The 27,053-nt window shown below is 49.2% G+C and overlaps 1 protein-coding gene across 1 annotated transcript in view; it reads right to left on the bottom strand.

Annotated features, from left to right (window-relative positions):
* Positions 1–27,053, bottom strand: part of RPH3A (rabphilin 3A) — a 102,437-nt gene that overhangs the window by 57,649 nt on the left and 17,735 nt on the right. Inside the window, exon 3 of the mRNA XM_027043849.2 lies at positions 8,880–8,968. Within this exon, the coding sequence (XP_026899650.1) occupies positions 8,880–8,950 (71 nt within the window). The 5' untranslated portion in view covers positions 8,951–8,968. The remainder of the gene's footprint in view (positions 1–8,879; positions 8,969–27,053) is intronic.

Genomic DNA, 27,053 nt, shown 5'->3' with positions numbered 1-27,053 from the left:
GGCAGGGTCAGTCACGGGCCAGACACAAAACCAATGCCTCTCACCCCATCACACAACTCACCGGGGTCCGTGTGTGCAGGAAACGGGTGCTGCTGAACACGTGTGGCTCCAGAAACATAAGCAGGGACAGGGGTCCCTGAGAGGGCCCGCCTGACATAATTGCCTCCATCTGCAGACAGGCAGAAGGCGTGCCAGGGGTTGCCAGCCCCTCTCCAACCCCTCCCCCATTCTCGGCTCCAAAACACGCAGTTGACAAACAGCTCATCCAGTGTTTGAAGATGTCACCGACTGGTCTCAGTGGGGACTCACAAGCCTCCTGTGGATTTTCGTGTTTTAATTCCAAAAGCAAACAGAGAGAAGCGAGATAGTGTTTCAGACCAGAGCCTCTGCTCTCAAGAGAGAGACTGGGCCTGTCTGGGCCTCCCCGTGATATGCTGGGGAGCACTGTCAGCACGGAACCCTCGAGAATGCTCCTAAGACAGGACAGTGGCTCCTTTGCCAAGGCCCTCTGAGCCCAGGATCCCAGCTCTGCAGCCTTAAGACCAGGGTCCAGTGTTGGGAACTCATCAAAGGCCAAAGTACTCAAGTTACTCACAGCATTGCATCCAAGCCAGAAAATACCCGGACGGCCTACTGCATGGCAACGTGAGCCCTCCCTGACCTGGCGGAGTTCAAGATTGTAATCCTGGGTCTGCCGCGTGTAAGCAGCGGGCTCTGCTCTGCTCTAAGTATCAGTTTCTGGATCTGTTAAATGGGAATGGCTTCATTTCTGTTTTCTGCTGGGGCCCTCGGAGGCTGCATGTAGAGAGACCCCTGGCTTGCCGGCTGAGACAGGTAAGGGCGAATTGCCTAGCCTGTCTCCACTCTTACCCACACACTTAAGACAAACATCAAAGGATGCCTGCCTCCTATTCCCTCGCCCCGCCACCAAACTGGGCTCAGCAGTTCCCTGGAGGGATCTCAAGGGCTGCAGGGGGGTGGGGGATAGAAGGACGGGATAGGTAGGCAACCAGGCCGCCCACCGTCCTCACTCAGGTGGGTTCTCAGCACTAGCAGAAGACGGATACCAGTATAGAAAACAAAGAGAAAAAAACGGAAAGAACGTAGTATTTAACAAAAGCATGAAATTTGGTTTACTGCATTGATGACCTCCATACTTCACCCTTCCAAGTATCCATGCTCTCTGCCACGTGAATTTGAAATCGCTCTCACCCAAGAGTCAGTCTATTTCTCTACACGTGCATCCTTCCCAGACTTCTGACTTGCCCTGGCCAATGAAATGCGGGGGAGCGATGTCGTGCCACCCCCGAGGCTGAGCCTGCAAACGTCTTGTGTGTTTGTGCTCACTCTCTCGCGCCCCTGCGGTGACCGTGACAACAAGCCCAGGACAGGGGGCTGGAGGATGAGACGCATGTGGAGCAGAGCTGAGCCGTTGCAGCCATGGCCATCCTAGATCAGCCAGCCCCGCTGATGCATAAGCAAGCCCAGGCAAGCCCAGACCCCTGAGAGTAAGCGACTGTTGTTCCATGCCACTGAGTTTTAAGCTGGCTCGTCACACAGCAAAAGCGAACTGATACAGTGCCCACTGTGGCGACCACACAGATAGGTGAAGCCCGTTAGGGCGTCTACGTTTATTTTACAGTTTGGTATTATTGGAAATGACCAGCGGCATCAACTTCCCTATAAGATGTTGAAGGCTTGTAGCCACTAAAGGTCTTTATCCAGCTCTCCTCTGATCTGCCTTACATATCCAGCTTCTGAATTAAATTCATTCAAAGCGTTTCGCTGTTGACAAAAAGTTTAAAGATCACCGCGGCTGGCCTGCAATTTGTCCAGATGCCTGACACGCAGGAGAGGGGAGGGAATTGCTGAGGAACATGCATGAGGCAGAGACTCAAGAAACCGGCATCCGGATCGTGCTTCGGCTGCTACCTGAGCCTACCTGCTCAGGGGTGTCTGGACGGGGACAGAAGGAGCCCTCCCGCCACAGCCAACACCCAGGGCCCCCAACACAGAGGAGATCCGTCCTGACTGCTGGTAGAAGCCCTTCACACATGTCGCTCCCTGAAATACTGCAAAATCCAGACTCCCACCTCCTTTTGGCCTCCCACCTTGATTCTTCATTTCATGCACACAATAGTCACATAATAAATCCCCACCAGATGTCTCTATTAATAAATTATAATTCCCAAAAGGAGTAGGACGAGGCAAGTGCTGTCGGGGCACGAAGGCTCCGAAACATTAAATAGCAGCGGTGTGCAGAAAATTAATCCTTTTTCTTTCCTTTCTTACTTCTTCTCCACACCACCCCCCCCCCCCGTCCCCCAGGATGCCAACACAGGCAGGTGTCGGCAGGAAGTCTCTTTACAGCTCAGTGAATGAGGTTTTAATGAATCCTGGAGGAAAGGATGGGGAAGGAGGGGCGGCTACACCATGGAATGCCGTGGAACGTTTTACATAGGCCTTGCTGGCCTAAAGGCGCTTCTGGATGAAATTCACCCCTACTAGACTAAAGGGGGTACAGAAAGGATGCTCGGGTTCCTCCTACCCTCTTTAGACTGCTAAGGGAATCTCAAGTTCCCGCTAATCTTTTAAGTCAGACTGAGTTCTACTCAGTTCTTCTAAATTTCCATGCCGCCTCTCACATTTGGACTTCGCACATGCTGTTCCTCTACCTGGAACTCCTCTGTCTCTTCTCCATCTTGCTCCTCTGTCACCTGGTCTCAGTTTCCACATCACGTCTTCCAGGAACGCCCCTATCAGGATCACCAAGTCTGGGTTATGTGCCTCTCCTTGCATTCCCAAGGCTCACTGTGATTCTGCTATGACAGTTCCTTGCACGCTTGGGTATTTGTTGCTGACTGGCTATTTATTTGTTTGTAGACCCCCCTGGATCCATACTCATACTTTGGCTATGCCTGTATCCCTAGTACTAAGCACAGTGTTTGACATGTGGTGGGAACTTGGTGAGGATTTGTTAATGAAGGAAGGAAGAGAAGAAGGGAGCAAGGGAGAAGGGGAGGAAGGGAGGAGGGAAGGGGTGAAGGAACGAGGGAGACAGAATGAACACATACCCTACCTTTCGACTTGCAGCACTCAGAGCAGTACCCTCTGGAGCCCTGAACCTCTCTTGTGATGTTCATATTTACGCTCTGACAACGTCTCAGCATCTCTCCCTACATGTCTGAATAATATACTCGTGATATTCCTCAAAAGCAGATTTTGTCTGGCCAGAGTCTTAGCAGCCAACATCAGACTGTAGGACATTCAAATGGTCTTTAGTGATCAGCTTGTTCAAAGTCCCCATTTGGCAGATGGGGGGGGGGGGTCAGGGTCAGGAAAGCAGGAAAGAATTTCCCCAGGTCATCTAGTTAAGTGTTTATTAGTGTTAAGAAAACTTTTAAGGATTCTGGGTATGATGATATGGTCATTTAGGTCCAAAAAAGCTGTACAATGCATATGCACCCCGCACATAAACACAGTGTATGTATATATATATACGCGAAGGTAAGGCAAGGTTGTAATTCACACATGCCTCTGATTTTGCTCGGTGCCTTACAGTTTACAAAGCTTTCCTGTACATCTCATTCGATTCTACCACCACACGAAGAGGAAGGAAGGGCAGGGTGATCATTCCCATCTCACAAAGGACGGAGCCAGGATTCAAGGAAGTGAAGGGCATCACTCAAGGCCACCCTGGAACTGAGCACCAGACCAGGACTCAGACCTGGGTTTTCCGATGCCAGACCTGATGCTCTGCTGCTGGCTCTGTAATTGCGTCCCCATCTCAGGGAGGGTAGCAACAGCCTTCCAGAGCTTCTCAACGTGCACACACAACCGAAGCCCGGTCTGCTTTGCGGCCTGACTCTTCATTTATTGGACTCGGTGTTCAATCTGTCATGCATATTGAGGAAATGAATCCAATTTAAAACACAGACGTAAGCAGAGATAGGACCTCCGCGTCAAAGGCGCCTCACTGGGAACCCAGACTGACCTCCCATGAGGTGACAGAGACCACATGTGTGGCACATAACTTCCCAAAGGCTCTGTTCTGTTCCTCATCACCTTTTATTAGTGATAGCAGTTATGTGAGTGACCACTGTCTTTATCTGAGAACGTTGTTCTGCAGGCAAAGGCTGCAGAAACGGGCACAGAGGGGTCAGTAAGCTGGCTGGAATCCCGCAGGTCACTAAGAAGAATGACAGTGAGGGCTCTCCTAAGGAATGCTTTCTATCCTTTTACCAAGACAGTTTTCTGTAATTTCCTAATTTTTTTCTCCAGAAACTCGGATTTTTTTTTAAGACCTGTAAAACTTGCTAGTTCCTTTTTTAACCAGCTCTCTTTGGGGGTCAGCTAATTTGAACAGAGAAGAGATAAAATTCAGTCCGTGGAAAAAATTAAAGTATCAAAATACTCACTGTTCTTTATCACTGAGGGAAGGCAAAGAAAGGAGAGAGAGAAAAAATGAATAAAGTTAAGGAAACAAATCTCATAAAATACCAACACTGGATGCAACCACTACAGAGTTGACTTTTTAAGATAAAGTGTCTTTTTAAATGTTTATTACTTTATTTCGAGAGAGAAAGAGTGTGTGTGTGAGCGGGAGAGTGGCAGAGAGAATTCCAAGCAGGCTCTGAGCTAGCCTGATGTGGGGCTCGAACTCACGACTGTGAGATCAGGCCCTGAGCTGTTACCAAGAGTCAGATGCTTAACTGACTGAACCATCCAGGAGCCCCAACAACAACCACAGAGTTTAAATTGCAATGACCTACTTCTGTTTGGTTTTGGTTTCCAAAACATTTTCCAAAAACACTTCTAGTCATTATTACCTTATTTCAGCACATCTGAAAAAGGTTGCTGCAAAGAAAGGTTGTAAAATCCTTCGCTTTGATGAAAATGACTAATCAGTTCAGCTTATTAACTGAGCCGACCATTTATGTAATTGAACAATGGATTTTTGGTACTAAAGAGAAATCGCCTAATGACAGCATGGCCAACGTCATCCTGGGGGACAGAGAGCACATTGAGGTAGGGCAGTGAGCCCTGAACGCTCCGTGGGTCATTCGTTTGCAATGTTCCAGCTGGGGAAAGCCAGTTCTTCCACTCTAGAAAGAAGACCAGCATCTCTATTTACTAGGCGAGCAATTGTAGGCATGTCATAGCCTCCCCTGGTGCCTCGGTTTCCACCTCTGATCTCTGGTACTCTCTGCCTTGCAGACTTGAAAACTACAGAGAAATAGAACGTTTGGACACCAGCATTCCTCCCCACGTGTAGAGAGCTGAACGCACCCAAGCAAGAAGCAGATGTGTTCCCATCTTTCAACCACAATCACAATTGTGCCTCAAACATTGTCATTAGGTTCAAGGAGGCTGAGAGAGGGAGGCATTTGAAAATCACAAAAGCGTTTGAAAATCACAAAAATAGTAAGTGTCTCTGGCTAGCCAGAAGTGAATCAAGACTGGATTTCTTAATTTCCCAGAGAAAGACCTTAGAAACATCTGCATTAGCTGCAGCAAACTAAGTAGCAAGTGTGATGTCTATAATTCACCCGTTAGTATTTATTTGAAAAATAATTTTAATATCTGAAGGAAACGTAGAAGCAATCAAGGCAGCCGGATGCATGCAGAATGCCAAGATGTTTCACAGAAGAGCCCAGGAGCACTTTAAGAAAACTGCATCCAGACGGTTGGAGTAATTTTAATTTAATTGTAGGGCAAATTGTTTGGCTTCATATTGACTAAAAGTAAACTCTGATGGATGGTATTTTAATTAACTGACATTTCCTAAATAAAATAAATATTTTACCCTCATCCACCCTCCGGCAACTGTTTATCTTACAGAAACACAATTTTTTGGCCGATGGAATGTTCTCTGCAAAGTAACTGTGGCTCCAAGAGAACACCATGGGAAGGGCTTGGCAGAATAGACGTTTCCTTTGGAAAAGTTCCATAGTGTCGGCAAAACTGTAAAACTCACAGAACTCGAGGTTTTGGACAGAAGTAAGCAGACGGGGGCTTTTGCTTCAGAGAATATGCGTGGACTAAATACTCAGAAAGACCCTTCATCAATGCATATAGGTCCTAGATAAATTAGAGCAGACTCCCCCCCTTTTTTTAATGCAGTTCTGGGATTTCTATAAAGTTAGGGGAATTCTCCAACACCACTTCCCCGTGCAACACAAATAAACACAACAGACTTGGTCAAAATGAAAACTTAAACGCTTCTGTTATGAAAAAGAAAAAGCAAGTCAGAGCCAAGAGAAAATACTTGCAACAATGTGTATCCAAAAACAGGACTCTTATCTATAGCATATGGAGAAAAAAGCTTATAAAATTTAGTAAGAAGGTAAATGCCCTGATTTTAAAATGGAAAAAAGATTCGAACAGACACTTCAACAAAGAGATTATGTGAAAGGCAAGCATTACGTAAGAGGGGGTTCGGCATCATTAGCCGGGAGGGAAACGCAAGTGAAAAGCACAAGGAAATGCCACTGTGTACACACTAGAATGATTAACGTTGGAAAGACTGGCCACGTCAAGGGCCGTGAGGAGAAGGCACAGAAGCTAGAATTCTCATACCCCTTCTGGTGGAAATGTAAAATGGTGCAGCCAACTTGGAAAAGAGTCTGGCAGCTTTGTAAGAAGTTCAGTGCATACCTATCACGCGAGTACGGGAGCCTGCTCCTAGGTGATGACCCAAGCGAGAGGAAAGCATCTCTCTACGAGGCTTTATGTGTCCCAGTCCCAGACTGGAAACAGCCCAGAGTCCATCAGGAGACAAACGGATAAACAAATTGTGGTATCGCCACACAATGAGATAGAATTCAGTAATAAAAAGGAACAAACTATTGACCTGCACAGCAATGTGGGTGTTTTGGAACAAGACGAATGGATCATGAAAAAGAAGAGAGACATCTCCCAAAAAAGAGTTCACACTATATGATTCCACTTGCGTGAAATTCTAGAAAACATAAACTAATGTTATAATTACAGAAAGGTTAGCAATTACCTAGAGATGTGGGGGTTGGGGTGGGGGGAGGAAGAGGCACAAGGAAACACTGGGGAAGTAGGGATTTGTTCATTACCACACGATTGCATGTGATACCCTCACGTTCTTCCAATGGTCAAACTGGACTTCAAATGTGTACTGTTGAAGGTACATATTCATACTCTAGAAGGCAATTTTTTAAAAAAAAAAAAAGAGAAAGAAAATAAAGCAAACTGAATCTAGGACAGCGAGCTGTGAGCAGTAAGCCGATGCGAATACCAGCACTGTGTTCCAGAGTCTGACCTTACACCCCTAACAGGCGGAGAAGCTCAATCTGAGACCCGGGAGGACGTTGAGCCAGGACCCTCCGAGGGAGCTAACGCCATCCTGGGGGAGTGACTCCCCTGAATCCTGGCAGAAGCAAGAATGTTAATCCTTCTGAAGAAAAATATCCCCGAAGTCGATCCCCAGGATTCTCACAGATTGAACTCACAGTAAAAAACTACCAAGCATTCAAAAGAAGCCATTTTGAGTGAAAACCTACAGGAATGATAAACAACAGACTTAGGTGGTCAGGCACTACAGGCAGTGGTGTGCTGGTGAACCCTCCACAGACAATTTAACGGTGGAGAAAAAGCCCCGCTGAATGCAAAATTGGGAAGAAATATGCAGGAGCATAGCATTAGATACACGGGTTTAATAGGGGCGCCTGGGGGGCTCATTCAGTTAAGCATCTGACTTTGGCCCAGGTCATGATCTCTACACTGACAGTGTGGAGCCTGCTTGGGATTCTCGCTCTCCCTCTCTACTGCCTCCCACTTGCATTCTCTCTCTCTCTCTCTCTCTCTGCCCTCCCCACTTGCATTCTCTCTCTCTCTCTCTCTCTCTCTCTCTCAAAATAAAACATATGTAACATAACACAGAGAATAACAAAATATAGTAAAATAATTAAGTGATTAATTTTGAGTATTTATATCCTTTGTGTTTAACATAATTCAATGGTAACGTTATAAACTTAATTTTTAATGACTGTGTTTAATAACAGGCTTGCCAAATGCCCCAAAATTTATCAGCTCTCATGAGCCAGTATGGCACAGATCTAATACATCCCTTATTCAGGTATAATAATTACTGGATACAGAATATGACGTTACTTTTATGTAAAATTTCCCAATTTTTAAATAATCAGGCCAAAACCAGATAGTAAAAACAAACAAACAAAAAAACACGGTTGCAAGTCACAGTCAGCTGATGGCCTGCCCGTTTGCAGCCTGTGATCTAGTCCAACCTCCTCATTTGACTGATGAGGAAACTGAGGCCCAGAGGGGGGAAGAGATTTGCCTATGATCGCACAGTAAATGAGCTCACATCTAGAAGCAGAACCAAGTCTGATTTTAACTGTTGGATCAGTGCTCTCACCACTCCACCGTGCCACCTCTGATATGTGGTATGGAGTTCGAAATTTCACCTTGGTTTTTTTTTTTTTAATGTTTATTTATTTTTGAGAGAGAGAGAACAAGCAGAGACAAGGCAGAGAGCGGGAGACACAGAATCCGAAGCAGGTTCCAGGCTCTAAGCGGTCAGCACGGAGCCTGATGCGGGGTTCGAACTCACAAACCATGAGATCATGACCTGAGCTGAAGTCGGACGCTTAACTGACTGAGCCACCCAGGCGCCCCAAAATTTCATCTTGTTCTTCCAACCTTGCGAAGCAGTAAAATGGGTGAAGAAGTTTCCATGGCAATACCCCCACCGGGTGTTTTCTCCCCCCTCACCCCACGGAAGGGAATTCTGTTTCCTTCCTTGCTTTTCCTGTCTTCCTTCAAGTGTAGGACTATCAGGACCTCACTGACCCCACGCAAGCCACTCCCAGGAAGACGCAGGGACTTACTCTGATTGAAGGGGTCGGTCACTGGGACACATCCAACGGCTAGAGCTGTTGCTGAACACGGTGTCAGTCATGGCAGAAGTTCGGTGCTCCTGGAAAACATTAACCCGGACATCACCTAGTTATCCAGCCGCTCTTTCTTAAGTCCCTACTCTATGCCAAGCACTCCGGGAGATGCAGAGAAGACCGGCACGTCACCCAGCTTCTCCACTTCCCAGATGGAGAAACCCAGGCCCCAAGAGGGAAAGTTCCTTCTGGAAGTCACAGCTCCCTAAAGGCAGAAATGGATCGGAGCCAAGAGCCTTCTTCCTAAAACCCACCTCCTCCTTCTTCACTAACTCAAGGCCACGTGTCCAGCAGGGGGAGGGTCAGAGTTCTTGATTCCAATCCAGGGTCTTTCTACCGGAGGGTGTCATCTGACTCATTTGCCAGTCACCTTGGCCTTGGCCAGCTTTGAGGTCCAAAACCCTGAAGTCAATCCTGGCTTTAAAAAAAAAATACTTTTGGGGTGCCTGGGTGGCTCAGTCGGTTAAGCTTCCGACTTCGGCTCAGGTCACGATCTCGTGGTCCGTGAGTTCGAGCCCCGCGTCGGGCTCTGTGTTGACGGCTCAGAGCCTGGAGCCTGCTTCCGATTCTGTGTCTCCCTCTCTCTCTGCCCCTCCCCCATTCATGCTCTGTCTCTCTCTGTCTCAAAAATAAATAAACGTTAAAAAAAAAATTAAAAAAATAAAAAATAAAAAAAAATATATTAAAAAAATACTTTTAACCCCCGACCCATCCGAAAATGACGTTGGTTTGATCTTCACAGTGGATCCAGACTCTGTCCACTGCTCTCTGCCTGGCTCACCGCTGTGCTGATCCAAAACACCGCTATCTCCGCCCGGCTTACTGTGGTGGCCTCTTCCACAGCCCCCCTGCTTCCATACCCTTGGCTTTCTTCAGTCCACGCTCCACACAGTGGCCAGGGAGATCTTTACAAACACAACTCACAGCTTGTAAAAACAGCACTCCACGGCGAAACCCAGAGATACTGTGGGATCCAGCAATTCCACACCTAAGTATCGACCCGCCCAGGGGAAACGAAAACATATGTTCACCCAAAAACGTGTACGCGGATGCTCGTAGCAGCATCATTCGTAACAGCCAAAGAGTGGGAATGACTCCGTATTCACCAACTGATGAGCCTACAAACAAGATGTGGTGTGGTCTAGGCGATGGAAGGTTATGTAGCCGTAAAAAGGAAAGAGGTTCTGACATGCGCCACGCGGATGAACCTTGAAAACAGGGTGCTGAGTGAAAGACGCCAGACACAAAAGGCCACATTGTGTGATTCCATTTGTAAGAAATATGCAAACCTACAGAGGTGGAAAATAGATTTTGGTTGCCAGGGGCTGGGGAGGGTGGGGGGGACTAGGAGGTGATGGCTTTGGGGCACGGGGCTTCTTGGGGGGGGGGGCAATGAGAATGTCCTAAAATTCATTGTAAAGGGTGAATTGTTATGATATGTGAATTGTATCTCAGTGAAGTGGGGGGAGGGTGGGACCATCACTTTGGGAAGCTGGCAGGCCCATTAAAGCTATGGACGTTCATCTCCCCTACAGTTCACAGGTGCGACTCTTAGGTATACACCCAAGGAGAAAATGCTCACGTTCTAAGCATGTACAAGAACGTTCACAGCTTCTTGATTCACAACAGCTAAAACCTAGAAACAATCCAAATGCCCATCAACAGGAGAGTAGATAGATCCGTGTGGTCTGTCCACGCAGTGGGATGCTGGTCTGCAATAAAAGACAAACTCCTGATGTATGTAGCGATAGGGACACATCTCACAGACACTATAGTTTATGAAGGAGGCCAGCAGCAAAAGAGAACATGCTATATGACGGTGGGTTTTATGGAAGTTAAGAAGAGACAAAGTTATTTGATGATTGTAGAAATCAGAGCAAATCCATTGCTAACTTTGGGGCTGGGGAGGGGCAGCTGGGGAGGGGCAGCTGGGGAGGGGCCTCTGTAGGATGAAAATGTTCTGTATCTTGATCTGGGTGGTCATTAAACAGGTACATACACCTGCAAAAGCCGTGTCTGCATTTTATGTCCCTTCCCTCCCTACCTCAAATACAGTAAGTCAGCCCATGTCACTCTTTTGCTCAGAAGTCTTCAATGGCTCCCTATTGCTCCCAGAATAAAATCTAAACTCCTTGGCATGACCTTGGCTCCTTGTGACCTCCTTCTCTAACTCTACCCCCCACTCTCCTCTTGCTCCCTACGCAGCCCCCCGCGCCCTCTCCCCCAGGCCTCTCTGCCCTTCTTCCAACCCTCACTTCCTTGCTCTCCCCTCTGCCCAGAACTCCAGGCCCATATGCCAGGCTCACTGCCGTTTCTTTAGGTGTGTTCCCAAATGTCATCCCCCCAAAGGGCCTTCCCTGACTGCTCCATTTAAAACAGCTCCTCCCCCATGTCCTCCACTCTGGCTTCCTTTACTCTGATTTCCTTTTCTTCACAGCTCATATCCCTTCCCAAATTTATCGGATGTCTTATTTCTTTATTTGCTTAGAGTTTGCCTCTCTTATGTTTAAAACGTAAGCCCCTTGCAGGACTTACTCTGTTCTGTTCTCTCTTAATCTCCAACACTTCACAGAGCGCCTGGCGCATAGAAGGCATTTAATAAACATTTGTTGAATGCATGCGTGAGTCTCCTTCAACACTAAGGCAGTCCAGCTGAACTGAGCCAGGCTTATGTCCTCTGTGAGGCTCCCCGCCCCTCTCCCGCAGGTCTGGCCAAAGGGCAAAGCGGGAGAGGCCACGGAGATTACACTTAATTAATTAAAAAACAAAAACTTCGGAACGTGGGTCACTGTGTCCCATGGGTCCCGATTTCCCTGAAGGTCTTGGCACCACACGGCCTCGTTTTCTGGGATGCTGGGAAGTCGGGAGATGAACAGGGAGAGCACTCTCTCTCCTATCCTGCAGCCCCTGGAGTTATTAAATCTTTGAGTGAGTGAAGCCAGAGGGGGGCCGAGGGCTGGACACATGGGAGGCAAGCCTCTTACAGAAAAGCCATTTCGTCTGCTCCCCTGTGATCGACATAATCTTCTCAGATTAATATGACCATTTCACTGTTTCTACTTGGAAAGCAGGAAGAAAGAAGGGACATCTCCTGGTGCAAAGGGAATCTGCTGAAAAGAAACTTGTCTCGTTATTATCTGTTGTCAGTTGCTGAGCGAGGCCATCCTGGGCCCCCGGGACCCCTGGCCCCTGCTCGGGCCCAGGTTTTGGGCTTCCTCGGCTGCTCCCGGACGGGGACTCCAAACATTCATTCGAATGCCTTGCCTCCTGCTTTGCAGCAGAGATGTGGTGCTGCCCTCGGGGGACCCCAGGAAGCAGGGAGGGCTGGGACAGGGGTTACACAGTCTCCGCCCACGAACTCTAATCTCCAAATGCTGTTGCTCTCCAGGCGGAACCTGGCGGCCCATCCTCTCCTGCATTCAGTCATGCATACTAGGAGCTCATTTCCTGTTAAAAGTCTGCCTGCAAAGTCCAAGATCATTCATGGAAAGCACCCAGCTCAGTCCTCCAGGCCAGAAGCTACCCTGGACCCTACTGGTTATTTCAGCTTTGCCATCCAGAGAAAGGAGGTCACATGTCCACAGGCAGACCGTGGCTGGGGGGATGGGAGGACAGATGCAGGTGGAGGGGAGGGGGCACAGCACGCATTGCCGATGTCCTTGACAGGAGGGGCGTCCACCCCCAGCCTCTGGGAGTGTTAGCAGCTAAGGGCTCATGGCAGCACCGTTTTCCAGAGAACTGCCCTCAGCCAACAAAAGCAGCTGCCTTGCCCAGAGACACCCCGAGTGCAGCCCAAAGCCAATGAATAACGGGCAGGGGGCAATGTAAAAGCACAGACTTTTTGTCTCAAGGCAGGACAAGCGTGTGCCAGCATGCTCCAGAGCTCCCCATGGGATCAGGCTGAGGCCAGACTCCAGCTGAAGCCCCGTCCTCGCCTGACATCCCTCACTGCTTCCCAGAGTCATCACTGGTACCAGAAAATCCCATCGCGGGTTCTGCTTCTAGAGTACTTGACCTCACGCGGGAGTAGAATTTTAGGAAATCGGGGTTCCCATCCCCAAGCTCATCATGTTACTTAGCCATCTTCTAACCTGATAAAAGGCGAGCCTAAGACTCTCTCCTACCTGCCTGCAGATGATGCCCCAGGAAGTCCAGCCACGATGTCAGGTTTGAGGGCGAGTTAACAGAAATGGAGAAAGCCTCTGACGTTTTCAATGACCCCTGCCTCTCCTACTGCACACTACAGAGAAACCATCACCACAGTGGACAGGAGGCCTGCAGCTCCAGGGAGAAGCCCCAGAGGGAAACCAACCATTGGCGCCAGGAGCAAAAACAGAGATGCCTGTGTCAGATAAATTACATAGGATTCTGCCCTAGGACCCGCAGAACCTCAGCGTCACCGAGCTGATGAATTTCAGCATCTACAACAGTCCCTGACACACAGTGAGCACTTGCAGAAAGATAATCCCCCCTTCCTACTTCCCCTAGACTATAGCTTATGTAACAACGATGACCAACATTTCTTGAGCACCTACTATGTGCAAAATTCCATACCTTCGTCATTTGCTTTAATCCTTACAATCCTACTGTCAGGTAAGTGACATTTTACAGGTAAGAAACTGAGGTTCAGAGTGGTTAAGCCACCTGTTTAAAATCACACAGCTACCAACAAGCAGACTCAGGGTTTGAACTCTCTCCAAAACCCATGTGCTAATCACTACTCGGTTCACACCTACAGAACATTCCTCCCTGGGCTTTAGATTATTGGATCCTGACAGCTCCTGGCTGTATGCCCACCTTTCAGCCCCAGAAACAAGCTGAGACCCTCCCCCACCAGCCCCCTACCTAGAGATGCTGAGAGATCACACACTTTGGCTCGCTCGGTCAAGGCCAAAGTCATGGCTTAGATCCAGTCCTGCAGCTGCAAGTTCAGAAAGCAGAAAATAATTGCCTCCCCAGAAGCCAGAGGCTCCAAGTCTTTTTCCTGGGCACAGGTGATTCCCCCCCCCCCCCCCCCCACTCCCCAGTCCTGGTGCAAACTCCAAGGAACAGTCTGCTTTCAATAATAAAAGCAACAACAACAACAGCTGTTCACATATCAAGGGCTTAACACGTGCTAAGTGCCTTTCAAGTTTTATCTTGCTCGGCCCTCACAATAGCCTTCAAGAGAGATGTTCTTCTTATCCCATTTTACAGAGGAGCAACTGAGTCACGACGCATTTAAGCGGGCTTCCCAAGGTCCTGCTTAAAGTGTTTCAACAAAGCAATCTAAACGCCCGGCACTTAGCGCTGGCTAGCCCGTGGTGTGCCCCTGGATAGTGGAATACTGCACAGCGGGAAAGAATAAGGAGATTATTTATGATGGACGTGGATGCATCACTGAGATAAACTGCCTAGTCGTAAAGACCAGGACGTAGGATGATGTTCTCAAAGAGCACCATTTGTGTGCATAAGGCAAAGCAGGATACGTGCACACGTGTGACTTGTGGTTATCCATGCGTAAGATACATGTGTCTCTGTAAAGAACTAGCAGGAAACTAGCACAACATTGCTTGCCTCCGGGGAGGGGGACGGTCGCTGAAGCTGAGCTGGGAAGGAGAATTTTCACAACATGCCCCTTCGTATTTGCAACCGTGTGGATATGTTAGCTATGGAAAAACAAATGAACATTTATTTTTTCATGTTTATTTTTTTATTTTTGAGAGAGAGAAAGAGAGAGAGCTAGCGTACAAGCAGGGAAGGGGCAGAGAGAGAGGGAAACACAGAATCCGAAGCAGGCTCCAGTCTCCGAGCTGCTAGAGAAGAGCCCGATGCAGGGCTTGAACCCATGAACCGGGAGATCATGACCTGAGCCAAAGTCGGACGCTTAACTGACTGAGTCACCCAGGCGCCCCTGAGCATTTATTTTTTTAATGTAATTTTAAAATAATAAAGTGCTCCAATGGCTGTCCATCATAAGAGTTAAGACCTCCCCTGTAACTTCAAAGGAATGTCATGACCCTCTCCCTGCTACCCTCCCCGTATCTCTGACCACCCTCTGCTCGTGCTGGCTTTTCCAGCTACCAGGCCTTTGCCTCTGCTGTTCTCTCTGCCTTTATAACACCTTCCTCTTCCTCTCATGTGGCTAATTCCTTCTCAGGCTCCCCTGGTCTCTGCTCAAGTGTCACCTCCTTCAGGAAGCATTCCTTGACTACACTAAGTTACCTCCTTTCACCCCATTGCTTGCTGTCACTGTTTTGTTTATAATACTTATAATGATTTGCAATTATCATTTTTTTTTTATCTACTGTGTGTCTCTTCACCTATTCTGTAAGATCCATGAGAGCAGGGCCTGGGTCCAAATTTGTTCGATAATTGTACGTCCAATGCATGCAGGGCCAGCTTCACGGGCCCACAACCTAGGCAGCTGCCCAGAGCTCCAGGCCTAGAAGGGTCCAGAATTTGCCTTAATGCTCTGCTGTCACTATCTTGAGATTCTTAACAATAGTTGATCAGGGGGCCCTGCATTTTCGCTCTGCAGCCGGTCCTGAACATGATATACAGTAGGTGCTCAATAAATAAATCCTCACCTAAGCTCAGTGAGTGCAGTAGGCACTCCATAAACCTGCATGTAAGCGGCAGAGCCAGGCCTGTTCCAGATCTGCCCACCCGCACGGCTTGGTACTAACCCGTATGCCGCCTTGCTTCTGAAACTACCACAAGACTCTGTCCCAAGCCCAGAGAGGCCAGATTCCAGAACCTTGCCTCTCTCCCCTTTGCATTTTGTTTCTGCCTACTTCTCCTTGGCTCCCGTCAGCACCGTTTGCTCAGGAGCTGTGCCTCAAACCACCAAATCTCCAGGTCTTCTGTCGGTTTCCGATGAGCTGAGAAAGGAACTCTTAAAGCCCATTTAGCCACAAGTGTCTACGCATGACTCCTCGGGCTGGGCCGGGCTGGCAGGGGAGCTGTACAGGCCCTTCAGGGCACAGCAGGGAACTGACGTGAGCTACAGCTGTGTGCGGGGAATTCAATGCCACGGTCAGCCCCCCAGCCCCACAGTCTTGGAATTAAGCCAGATGCTTCACAGCAGACCCCGCAGCCACCAGCTTGGACAGCCCCCACCAGTTCTCTCTCTGTCTTTTCCTGTCTTGCCCTTCTTTCCCTGAGTCAGGCCTATCACTGCTTAGTTAGAAATCTAGAAAAACCACGCAGACTATGTGATGGTATGGGAAATGCAACTTACACCAAGGGCCTTAAATGGGGGGGGGGGGAAGACTGGGGGGGGGGGTGAATGGGAGGTTCCAGGAACAGGGTCCAGGCTGAAAATATGTTTTGTTTGGCCCATGCAGTGTTTTCGAAAAAGTTAAATCAAGCCAATATTCTAAAAGCATGGGATTTAATTAAAAATACAGATTGCCGGCTTCTGTTAAGAAATAGGAAGGATCAAAAAAATACTTATAGAACATCTATTACTGTGTGCCAGATACTGTTCTAGGCACCGGGGATACAACATCAAAGCAAACAGACAAAAAAGAGGAAAATCACTGCCCCCATGGAGCTTAACTTTTAGTGGGGAATCCAGAGGATAACCAAGCAGTAATTCAAATGTAAAAGGCATCAGCTAGTGATGAGCACTTTAGAAAAACAAGACCAAGAAGGGGGATTGGTGATTGAGAGGGAAGTGTGAGTTTTAATAAGTAGTCAGAGGAGGCTTCAGTGAGATATGTTATTTGAGCAAAGACTTGAAGAGGGTAATGGACTGAGCCATGTGAATATTGGAGGCAGAGCATTCCAAACAGAGGGGAGAGCAAGTGCAAAGGCCCTGGGGTGGGCATATGCTGGTAATGTGGAGAAATGACAAGGAGCGCATAGTGGCTGGAGTGGAGTGAGCAAGAGGAAGATAGGTGGGAGCAGAGGTCGGAGCAGTAGTGGGGGCAGGGAGGGGGGCACGTCAGATCATGAGGACCATTTGGGCTTCCACTCTGAATGATGGGGAAGGCAAAGAAAAGCTCTTGAGAAATGAGCTGAATATTTCTACTCTGCCCCAACCACGCATCCAGCGTGGACTATCTGCCAGGGTCTTAGGGTTCCGACACATCCCCGCCGAGGCAAGGACATGGGCCAGCAAGGGGAAAGATGCCATCAACCACACTTGATCGAGCCAGGCGCCGCTCCACTTGCCCACCCACCTTGCCACGCCAGCCCCGTGTCTCAGAGCTACAGCGTCCCTCATGCGGCCAGCTACATCCAGCGCCTACAGGCTGCTGTCGGCTTCTCTTTGCTCCCGAAGCCAGCTGGGACATCCCCAGGCTCCCCAGAACCTGGCCACAGGCCTGGAATGGTAAGGCCTTGCTTGGCTCCTTCCCTGCAGAGCCTGCTGGTGCCTAAAACAAGGACAGAGACGGGCCAGAGTAACACTCGAGACGCAGGCACGTTTGTGCTCCTGGCCTTGAAACAAACGAAACTCACCATCACCTCCGCATGCTTCTCCCACAGCCACACAGCAATAACGGATGATTCCTGTCATGAGCCTTCGAAGAGGCCCACGGGACAGTCCCCCTGTTAGAGAGTTTTAAGGCAGGCAGAGAGTCTATCCCTCACCGTTGTGAGGGTCCCGGTCATCCTCGCTGCTGCAGCCGCCCCGTCATAAAGCAGCCACTCCCAGCCCGACCTGCACGCTGGCCACAGATGTGAGCCAGCCCAGACAAGGTCATCCAAGTCTGGCCTAGACCAGAGGAACCACCCAGCTGAACTCAACCCAATCGCTGACCTAAACAATCGTGAGATAAATGAATGGTTGTTGTTCTAAGGCACTCAACTGTGGGGGGCTTGGTTATGCACCAAAAGCTGACCGATAGATAGAGCAGCCTATCGTTATGGTGCAACAGCCGGCCTTGGACCCGGAGTCTGGGAATCCAACCTTACCACCCCTGTTCGTTTTACTTTCTGTTTAGTCATTCTGGGCCTCAGTTTTTGCATCTGTAAAATGAAGACATAAAAATGCCCACCTTTGTCATGTTTGCCTTGCAGTGTTGTTGGGGAGGGCTCATGAGTGAACACATGTGCAGGGACCTCGTAATCCAAACTCCTTTTCAAGTATGAGGCAAGGAGGTCACTGCTAATGTTATCTGAGGGTACGGCTGGGGAGCGGAACAAAGACGTAAATTCCAGACGTTTGTTTAGGCTTGAGTGAGACACTGCAGTGGATATCTGGGATCGAGACGTCTTATTTTTGCCTGTTTGGCATTTCTCTCTCTTTGGTGGGGGGAAACGGTAATTTTCCCTTGGGAAACCCTCCCTCTTTCACGATCAATCTGTGTCGCTTAAGAGGAGCTCATCCATTCTGGTCCCTAGAAGTGGGCCAATTTCCCTTGCCTGGCCAATCAGCGTATTACACCCCACGGGCTACAGTGATTGGTCCAGGGATAGGCACATGACCCAGTCTGGACCAATGAAGACCTGCCCTTAAACTTTTGCTGGAACCATATGGAAAGAAGCATTCTCTTTCCATTGGGATTGCTCAGCTGGTGGAAGAGAAGCTTGGAGCTGCCACTGGTCACTTTTGCCACCACGTGGGAAAGGCCTGCCAAAGCATAAAGTAGAGCTGAGAGATGGAAAGAGGTTGATTCCTGATTATGCACTGGAATGCTGGAACCAGCCACGCCTGAATGTATCCTCCTGGCCTTTTTAGCCACCATGAGCCAATATGTTTCTCCTTTTTTCATTTCTCAAGTCAATTTGAATTGAATTTTTGCCACTACAACCCTCCTGAGCAGTATGTGTCTTCACAGACCAGCCACCTTGGAGCAAAAGGGGACCTCAAAGGCAGCCTGAATTGGCCAAGGCCTGGAGAGAAATACACCAGCCTTCAACAACCCCCTGGAGCACCCCCCCTCCCCGCTTCGGAAGCACTGCCACCCGAGCTCAGGCCTTGCAGGAGGACAGGAAACGTTTGTAAAGCACCCTCACCAAGGCCTGCTGAGACCCTGCACTGACAATTAAAATTCAGTGACAACAAACAGCACTAATTAAAAGCAAAACTAAGTACTTAATAAGACAAATGAGGTGGCAGTATTAAAAGCCAGGATGAGAGAGCTGGCATTAATTAAAAACAAAGACTAATCTCTTCCCTCCTCTGAAAAGGCTGTGTCTGTGTGTGTCTAGAAAATGTTCAGCTCTGTTAATGTGCTAAAGAAATGCCATGGGAACAGGCAGGCTCTGGTATTTGTTCTGCCTGGGGGCTGGGGTGATGAGGGTCTTCCTGGAGTGGGGGACCTTTGGGCTGGGCCTTGAAGGATGAGCAGGGGGTGCAAGACTTAAAAGGCAGAGGCAAGGATGGGGATGCGGGTGAGCAAAGACTCAGAAGCTTCAACAGACATGGAATGTTTGGCGAATGAGGAATTCATGGGAATGGAGCCTTGGGTGATGGGAGGGCAGGGGGGAGGGGGGGGGAAACAGGACTGAAAAGAGAGGATGGGGCCGTGATTCACCCCTGTCACCCAAAGCAATGTCCATCCAGACAACCCTGCTTGCATTGAAGGATGCAGGGGCGCCTCGGTGGCTCAATCGGTTAAGCATCCAACTTCGGCTCAAGTCATGATCTCACGGTCTGTGGGTTCGAGCCCCGCGTCGGGCTCTGTGCTGACCGCTCAGAGCCTGGAGCCTGCCTCGGATTCTGTGTCTCCCTCTCTCTCTCTGCCCCTCTCCCGCTTGCACTCTGTCTCTCTCTGTCTCTCAAAAATAAACATTTAAAAATTAAAAAATATATATTTCCAGAGGCTAAGACCACATGCTCTTAGCAGACAGTTCAGCAGGGTGATTTAGGGTACGGGCTTGGGGGCCAAGCCCATCCAGCCATCTATCAGCCTGAGAAGCATATCCCCATCCCTGAACTTCAGGGAGGTTCCTCATCGGTAGCATTAGATCTCAGATCATAATTATCATGAGGCTTAAATGAGACGATGCATGGGAAGTTCCTGGTTCAGGACCTGGCACGAAACACCCGCCCGTCAAGTGGGAGCTATCATGAATTTATGTTATTATTAACAACAATTATCTCAGTTACATTTTCCTAAAGAGATGGGAGCCCAGCTTTGGCACTAGAAGGAACTATCTCAGGCTTTTTGAAGCCAGAATAAGCCAGAGTAAGTACAGGGAGCATGCTAATGATGAGTACTAGAAATAACCACAGTACATGTGATGCTATCAGGGGATGGTAACAGTGTAACTATACTAAAGCAAGGGTCGGTTGTTGAGTGCAATGGTTGTCGTCAGTGCAATGACTGCGTTTCTGGTTTTCCACCGTGTGATAGGATGGTCCTTCCCTCTCCCTGGGAAGCCGGGAGAGGCCACATGATCCGTTCGGGCCAATAAACATCCCCAGATGGAAACTGAAGCCGGCGCATCCATCACCACATTCCCCTTTTCCTGTCTTCACAATCGCGGATGGATGATGCAACCCCCTCAGCCTGGGTCCCTGGGGCAGGTCAAAGGCAGAGCAGACACCTATCAACCCACCATTCCCAGAAACCATGAGTGAGAAAGAAATCTCTGTTGCTTCAGCCAGTGAAACCTTGGGGATTGTTTGTTACTGCAACAACAGCCTAGTCCGCCCTGTCTGTGCGTCCTACCGGCCAGGAACTGCACAGAGTATTTCCCATGCAACCCCTCGTTTCAGCTCCACAACAATCCTAGGACACATGATCTATTGCCCAGCTTTACAGATCAGGAAACTGAAGCCCAGAGAGGTCAAGTTCTTTGCCCAAGGACACGCAGCCAGTAAATCACAGCAGGGTGTGCATTCACACACGAAAGGCAGGAAGGATCATCCAGAGTTGATCTTCCTGGGGGAGAATGTCTCCTGCTGGGCAGGGGTACCCCAAACCTTTCCTTCCTTCCCTGAGGTATGAATCTCTCTGCACCCTGAGTCTACCATCCCAAACACTGCACACTACACAAAGAGCAGACACTGTTACGGAAGACTCTCCAGGGCTCCCTGCACAGCTCAGCCAATTACCCGATTCTTTGATAAAGTGGAAACTTGGCCTTTGCTGTGTTGTTAACCAAGCTTATCTCTGCTCCAGCTAGGCTGTGGTGTGCGAGGGAAAGAGGAAAGGTTCGGGACAGATTTCTGCGTTTGCACATGCATGCCCAGACACAGGGGGCCCCCAACAGGAAGATGCGACGAGCTAGGTCTGCGTATTAAAACGGGTCATTTAGCTTAATGGGCCCTGGCTGCCACTCAGGCCTAAATTGCAATGAAACTCATTCTGATTAAAACCCAGCTAGAACTGATTTATCTGCAGCCCTAAATCTCATCACGCCAGAGACCACAAGTGCCATCCTGACCCCGCCTCTACCTCGGGTACAAAAGAGAGCAGAGAGGAGCATTTATCCATTAAAAAGATGGCAGCAGGCCTCATCCTCAAACCTGAAGAGCATTTTTGCAACTCATAGACGAGAGACATGGCATTCCCATTTTACAGACGAGGAGACAGAGGCCCCACTTTGTCAAGGTCACACTGGCAGCAGGTGTAATATCCAGGGATGCAGACCAGGGTCTTGTATAAATGAGCCTTCTAACTACCCTGCTTCATTGACTACTGATGCAAATAACAGAACATTTGGCTAAGCATATTAATTTGCTGTTTTTATATGGCAAACATGGTTGCATAGTGGCAGTATTGTATGGTCTAACTCAATAATAAAAATAGCTTTGCTGGGTATTTTCTCTTCACCCTTACAGATGCAGTCACCCTCCACCCGGCTCTGTGCCCTGGGAGAATGACCTGTGTGGGTGACATCAGTGGCCCCCTTGCCCTCCAGCTCCTCATCAGGTTTGTCTAATGGGAGGCACCAGCAGAAGGCTGGAGGGAGGGAAGAGAGAGGCTGGGGCATTTATCCCCTGCTGGTCACCCTGGGTTGGCTGTTGGGGGTCCTGGCTCCTGTCAGGAGGACCCCTCCGTACAACCCTTTCTCTTCTGGATCCACAGCTGTTCCCTTCCTGCCCCCCCCAGGCCGAGAGATGGGCCTGCTGGAGTGTTCATGTGACTCTAAATATCTCTTCGTTAAACTCACCTCGGTCCTTAAACTGGGTGTGCAACCAGCTTCTGCTGCTCGCCAGGCACTGTTCAGGGAACTTAGCTCACCTAATCTTCACGGCGACCCAGTGAACGATGATCATTCCCCTTTCATGGGGGAGGCACCTGGAGCACAGAGAGGTCAGGTGACCTCTTCCAGATCACACAGCTAGGAGATGACGGGGACACATTTGGAATCCCTGCAGTGTGGCTCCGGAGCCTGTGCATTTGACCAGCTCACCATCCTGCCCTGAGGGTCTGTCCTTAGCAAAGGTAGGTTGGCACAGAAACGAACAGCACCAGCCTTCTGATGGGCAATTTCCAAGTACCACCTCCTTCCGTCTTCAATACCATCCTGTGAGGCAGGCCCTGACGTTACTCCTGTGCCTGGGGCTCAGAGGGGTGCGTTAATTGCCCAAGGTCACCAGCCAGGAGTGGTGGAGCCAGCCAGCTTATGAACCCCGGGTTGTCTCCCTTTAATGCCAACACCCTTGACCACGACTCTGGACAACACCTCCTAGAACGTGGCCGCCTAGCGGCTGGGAGACTGGCTTAGGTAAAGAATGGCTTTCTAACCGTCAGAGGTACCAAAAGGAGGATGTGCTGCTTTGAGAGGTGATGAGCGGTCACACCAGACATCATCCACACAAACAGCAAAACTGCCTGTTGGGGCTGCTGTAAAGATGGTGAGGTGCTTTTCTGAAATGGCCTCTCCTTTCTGCATTTGGGAAAGAACAGCTCAAGCTCACAGACTCTCCCCGGTCATGTGCGGGCAAAACTCCTTACGCTAACTCTCTAGCTTGGCCTGACTCTCTTTTAATGTTTATTCCTTCTTGAGAGAGAGAGACAGAGAGACAGAGAGAGAGAGAGAACACGAGTGGGGGAGGAGCAGAGAGAGAGGGAAACACAGAATCTGAAGCAGGCTCCAGGCTCTGAGCTGTCAGCATGGAGCCCGACGCGGGGCTTGAACCCACGGACCGTGAGATCATGACCTGAGCTCAAGTCAGATGCTTAACTGACACCCCCGGACTCGCCTACCAAGCAGGCAGAACCAGTCCCTTCAGACAGCAAGATTAAGTCCTCGGGCCTCAGACGCTCCCTGCCCTGGGAAAATGCATATTTTCACTTCCTCCTTGTGAAGCAGAGGCAATCAAGGCCCCAGGAAGGGCTCTAACTTGTTTTCTTGCCTCAGCACAACACACACACACACACACACACACACGTCCGTCTCATTTTCACCCATGGTACAAATTTCATGATAGAATTTTCCATCAAGGGCTTGGGCTTTGGAGTCCCATCGTCACCCTAGCAAACTATTTGGGCAAATAGTCTGCCCAAACTCTGGGCAAACTATTTAACTTCTTGGAGTCTCAGCTGGCTCATCTGGAAAATGGGGCTGTAACAGCACCCACTTCATTGGGCTGGTGAGAGGTGGGAGTGGAAAACAGAGTAATAAAGGTTACCTAGCCCAGGGCGGGTACAGGTGCTACTCAGGTGTTCTTCCAGAACCTTCAACACCCCAAAAAATAACACGAGTTAGAGTCTCTGGCCAGGAAGGATACCTCTTGCCTTGCACCATCTGGCTACAGCCACTTCCCCGGGGCGTGGATCCTAAGAAATCTGAGGCCACTTCAGACAGAACAAAAAGCTCCTTTTAGTTGCCATGAATAATAGATCTTCAAGACCTGCCTCCCTCCAGCCCCTGCCCCGCCCAGACCTTCGTGGCGCCAGGTGGGAGAAAGTAACAGAAAAAGGAAATCTCGGTCGGTGTTGGCTGGAGAATATGAATGAACCGCAAAGTTCCTGTCCCTCTCCCGTGTCCCCATGGAAACAGCCATCAGAACACCGAGTACGGACGGAGCCCTCCGTAATTTACAAAGGCCTTCGCCCTCACAATCCCCCAGGCAGGCGGGCATTAGACCCTCATCACTGGAGGCAAAAGAATGCAGAGAGGGGCCCAGCCAACAGGGTTCAGCTCTGCCTCTTTCTATCTGTATGTTGGGCTAGTCACTTAACCTCCCTGTGCCTCAGTTTCCTCATACGAAAACCAGAGGTGAGAGTAACAGTGATAACAGTACCTCCCTCAGAGGGGCGTTAAAAGACTCCATGAGCTGATACTTTCAAGTGCTTAGAACAGTGTCTGGAACGTGGCTAGCACTAAATAAAGTGCAGCAAGTTAGCTTTGCCACGCCTTCGGGGTGAAAAGGCTGATAATAACAGCCGTGATGGTATTTATCATCTACCGGGTACCAGCGGCCGCACTCAGTGACTTCCATACTCTGCCTCATATAATGCTTGCATAGACACCATTGAGCTCATCTCACAAGTAGAAAAACTGAGATTGATAAGGGTTAACTAACTTTCGCCCTAGACCGAATTGGAGCCAGAAAGGCACAGGGCTGGGAGTCAAGTACAGCTCAATTCTAAATACCCACCTACCATCGCCTTCCTCCTCCCCATCCCCCTTCGTTGGACCCCTAAATAAATAGAGAGCATTGATTCTGTTTCAGTGCCAAGTTCTCCACACATGTTGGTGCTCAGCACAGCTGTATCTAAATTAATCCTCAACTCAACCTTTAGCCCCATTTTATACCAAGAAGCCGAAGCAAAGGCGAGTTTAGGTACTGGCCCAAAGTGTCCAGCAGAGGCAGGATCCAAACCCCAGAGGTGAGAGTCCATTTTTATACACACCACACACACGCACAAACGCACACACAGGCACACAACAATACCTTCGAGTTACATCCGATAAGCCACCGTCCATCCTCCGACTCGAAGACTTTCTGGAGAGACAGGACATTAAAACTACATCTGAAGCTGGTCTAGTTTCTCTTCTTTGCAAAGCTACTCGCTCCGGGAGGCGAAGCATTTTAGTGCGTTACCGGCAGACACAGACTTACCCTGTCAACATCGAGATTTCCAGGGACTTACAAGAGCTCTCAAAAGTACATGAAGCCAACGGCAAAGAAAAATGCGGAACGCAGGTCACGGTCCAGTTTGTCCTGGGTCAAGCAGGGGAGACTGTTCAATTGATGTCCTTCAACGGACACGCCTCCCACCTGGTGTGGTTCCTTCCACACTCGCTCTGGACTTAGCACGTGGCTTTCTGTGGCCCATGGGAGATCAGTGAATAGGACACAAGCAGGGTTGAGGTCAGCCCCATTAGAGTGCCGTGCACTGATTTGACATCAAGAAGAGGAGGGAGAGAAGTCCACTCTCCATCCCCCGTGGAACCGTCAGTCTTGTGGAGAACGATCTCTGTGAACCATGGGAGGCTGGGCCCTGAGCTTCTGAGTTCACAGCACATGAGGGAGAGGCCAACCCAGAAGAAAGCAGAGCTGCGTGATCGGAAATCAGTCTGAGTGCTATTTTGGAGCCACTGAGTACAGTCATGCCTCGTAGCCAAGAAACGTCCCCCTGTATCACTCGAACTAGACGGAGTTAGGTTTACCATCAATGTAGTTCTGACGGACACACACATACTCACGCCCAGAATCGATTCACGTATTTGCAGATTCCGTATTTGTGAATTTGCCTACTCAGTAAAATCTGTTTGCAACCCCAAAATCAATACTTGTGGCACTTTCATTTTTCACCGGTAGCAATACTTGTGAGCGTGCACACACGCATGCATGCACACACACACACACACACAGTGGCCAGAAAAAACGGAGTTGCCCGACACGCATGTCACCAGCTCAAGTCCACCGGCAAATGAGCTCCAGCTCTCATACCATACAGGAGTCTCTTTTTCAAGGTCTCGTTTAGGGCAACGCTGTTTGCATTATTGTCGGCGATCGCACTGTTTAAAAATGGCCCCCGAGCACAGTGCTGAGGTCTGGCCGGTGTTCCTCAGTGCAACAAGGCTGCGATGTGTCTCAGAGAGAAAATATGTTTGTCAGGTGAGTTCATATGCCATGAGGTATAGTGCTGTTGGCCCTGAGTTCAACGTTTATAATCAACAATACGATATACTGGGGCACCTGGGTGGCTCAGTCGGTTAAGCGTCTGATTTCGGCTCAGGTCATGATCTCACGGTCCGTGAGTTCGAGCCCCACATCGGGCTCTGTGCTGACAGCTCGGAGCCTGGAGTCTGTTTCAGATTCTGTGGCTCCTTCCCTCTCTGCCCCTCCCCTGCTCACACACACTTTCTCTCTCTCTCAAAGATAAATAAACATTTTTTTAAAATTAACAATACGGAATACTGTTACAGACTCGACGTTTGTGTCCCCTCGACATTCAGGTGTTGAGACTCTACCCCCACAATGTGACGGTATGTGCAGGTGGGACCGTGGGAGGCGGTCAGGGGGTGGGACCCTCCTGATAGGATCGGTACCCATCTAAGAGTCACGAGAGAGCCATCTTGCTGTCTCTGCCCTCTGCCACATAAAGACACAGCGAGGGGTCAGCAGTCCGCAGACCAGAAGAGGATCCTCACCAGAATCCAAGGCCGCCGGCACCCTGACCGCAGACTTGCAGCCTCCAGAACAGTGAAAAATAAATTTCTGGGGGCACCTGGGTGGCTCAGTCGGTTGAGCGTCCAACTCTTGATTTTGGCTCAGATCATGATCTCATGGTTCATGAGTTCAGGCCCTGCGCCAGGCTCTGCACTGTCAATGTGGAGCCTGCTTGGGATTCTCTCTCTCTCTCAAAATACACAAATAAAAATAAATAAATAAACTTTCATTGCTTAGAAACCACCCGGCCAAATAAGACGTCTATTGAACCAGATGTCTTTACACAGAAACACACATAAAACAAGGATGTGCATGGACTGGTTGATGAAGTGTGACGAAAGGCTTGTAGGGACTAACCCTGTATTTCCCTCAGGAGCAATGATTCAGTATTTGCTGATTCGGTGATCAAGGTAACCTTGCACAACGTGATTCCTCCAAATAATGAAATTACCTCCCTCTTTCTCTCTCTCATACATACCTATATGTGTATACATGCAAAATCAACAGTATATTACATGCACCACATGCAATGTTATATTATATATCCTGTGTATATGCAGATGTGTGTGTATAGAGATAGATATAGATATGATATA

This window comes from Acinonyx jubatus, chromosome D3 (assembly GCF_027475565.1).
Source record: "Acinonyx jubatus isolate Ajub_Pintada_27869175 chromosome D3, VMU_Ajub_asm_v1.0, whole genome shotgun sequence".
NCBI classification, from domain to species: Eukaryota; Metazoa; Chordata; class Mammalia; order Carnivora; family Felidae; genus Acinonyx; species Acinonyx jubatus.
This window is presented reverse-complemented; position numbering and strand designations above follow the sequence as displayed.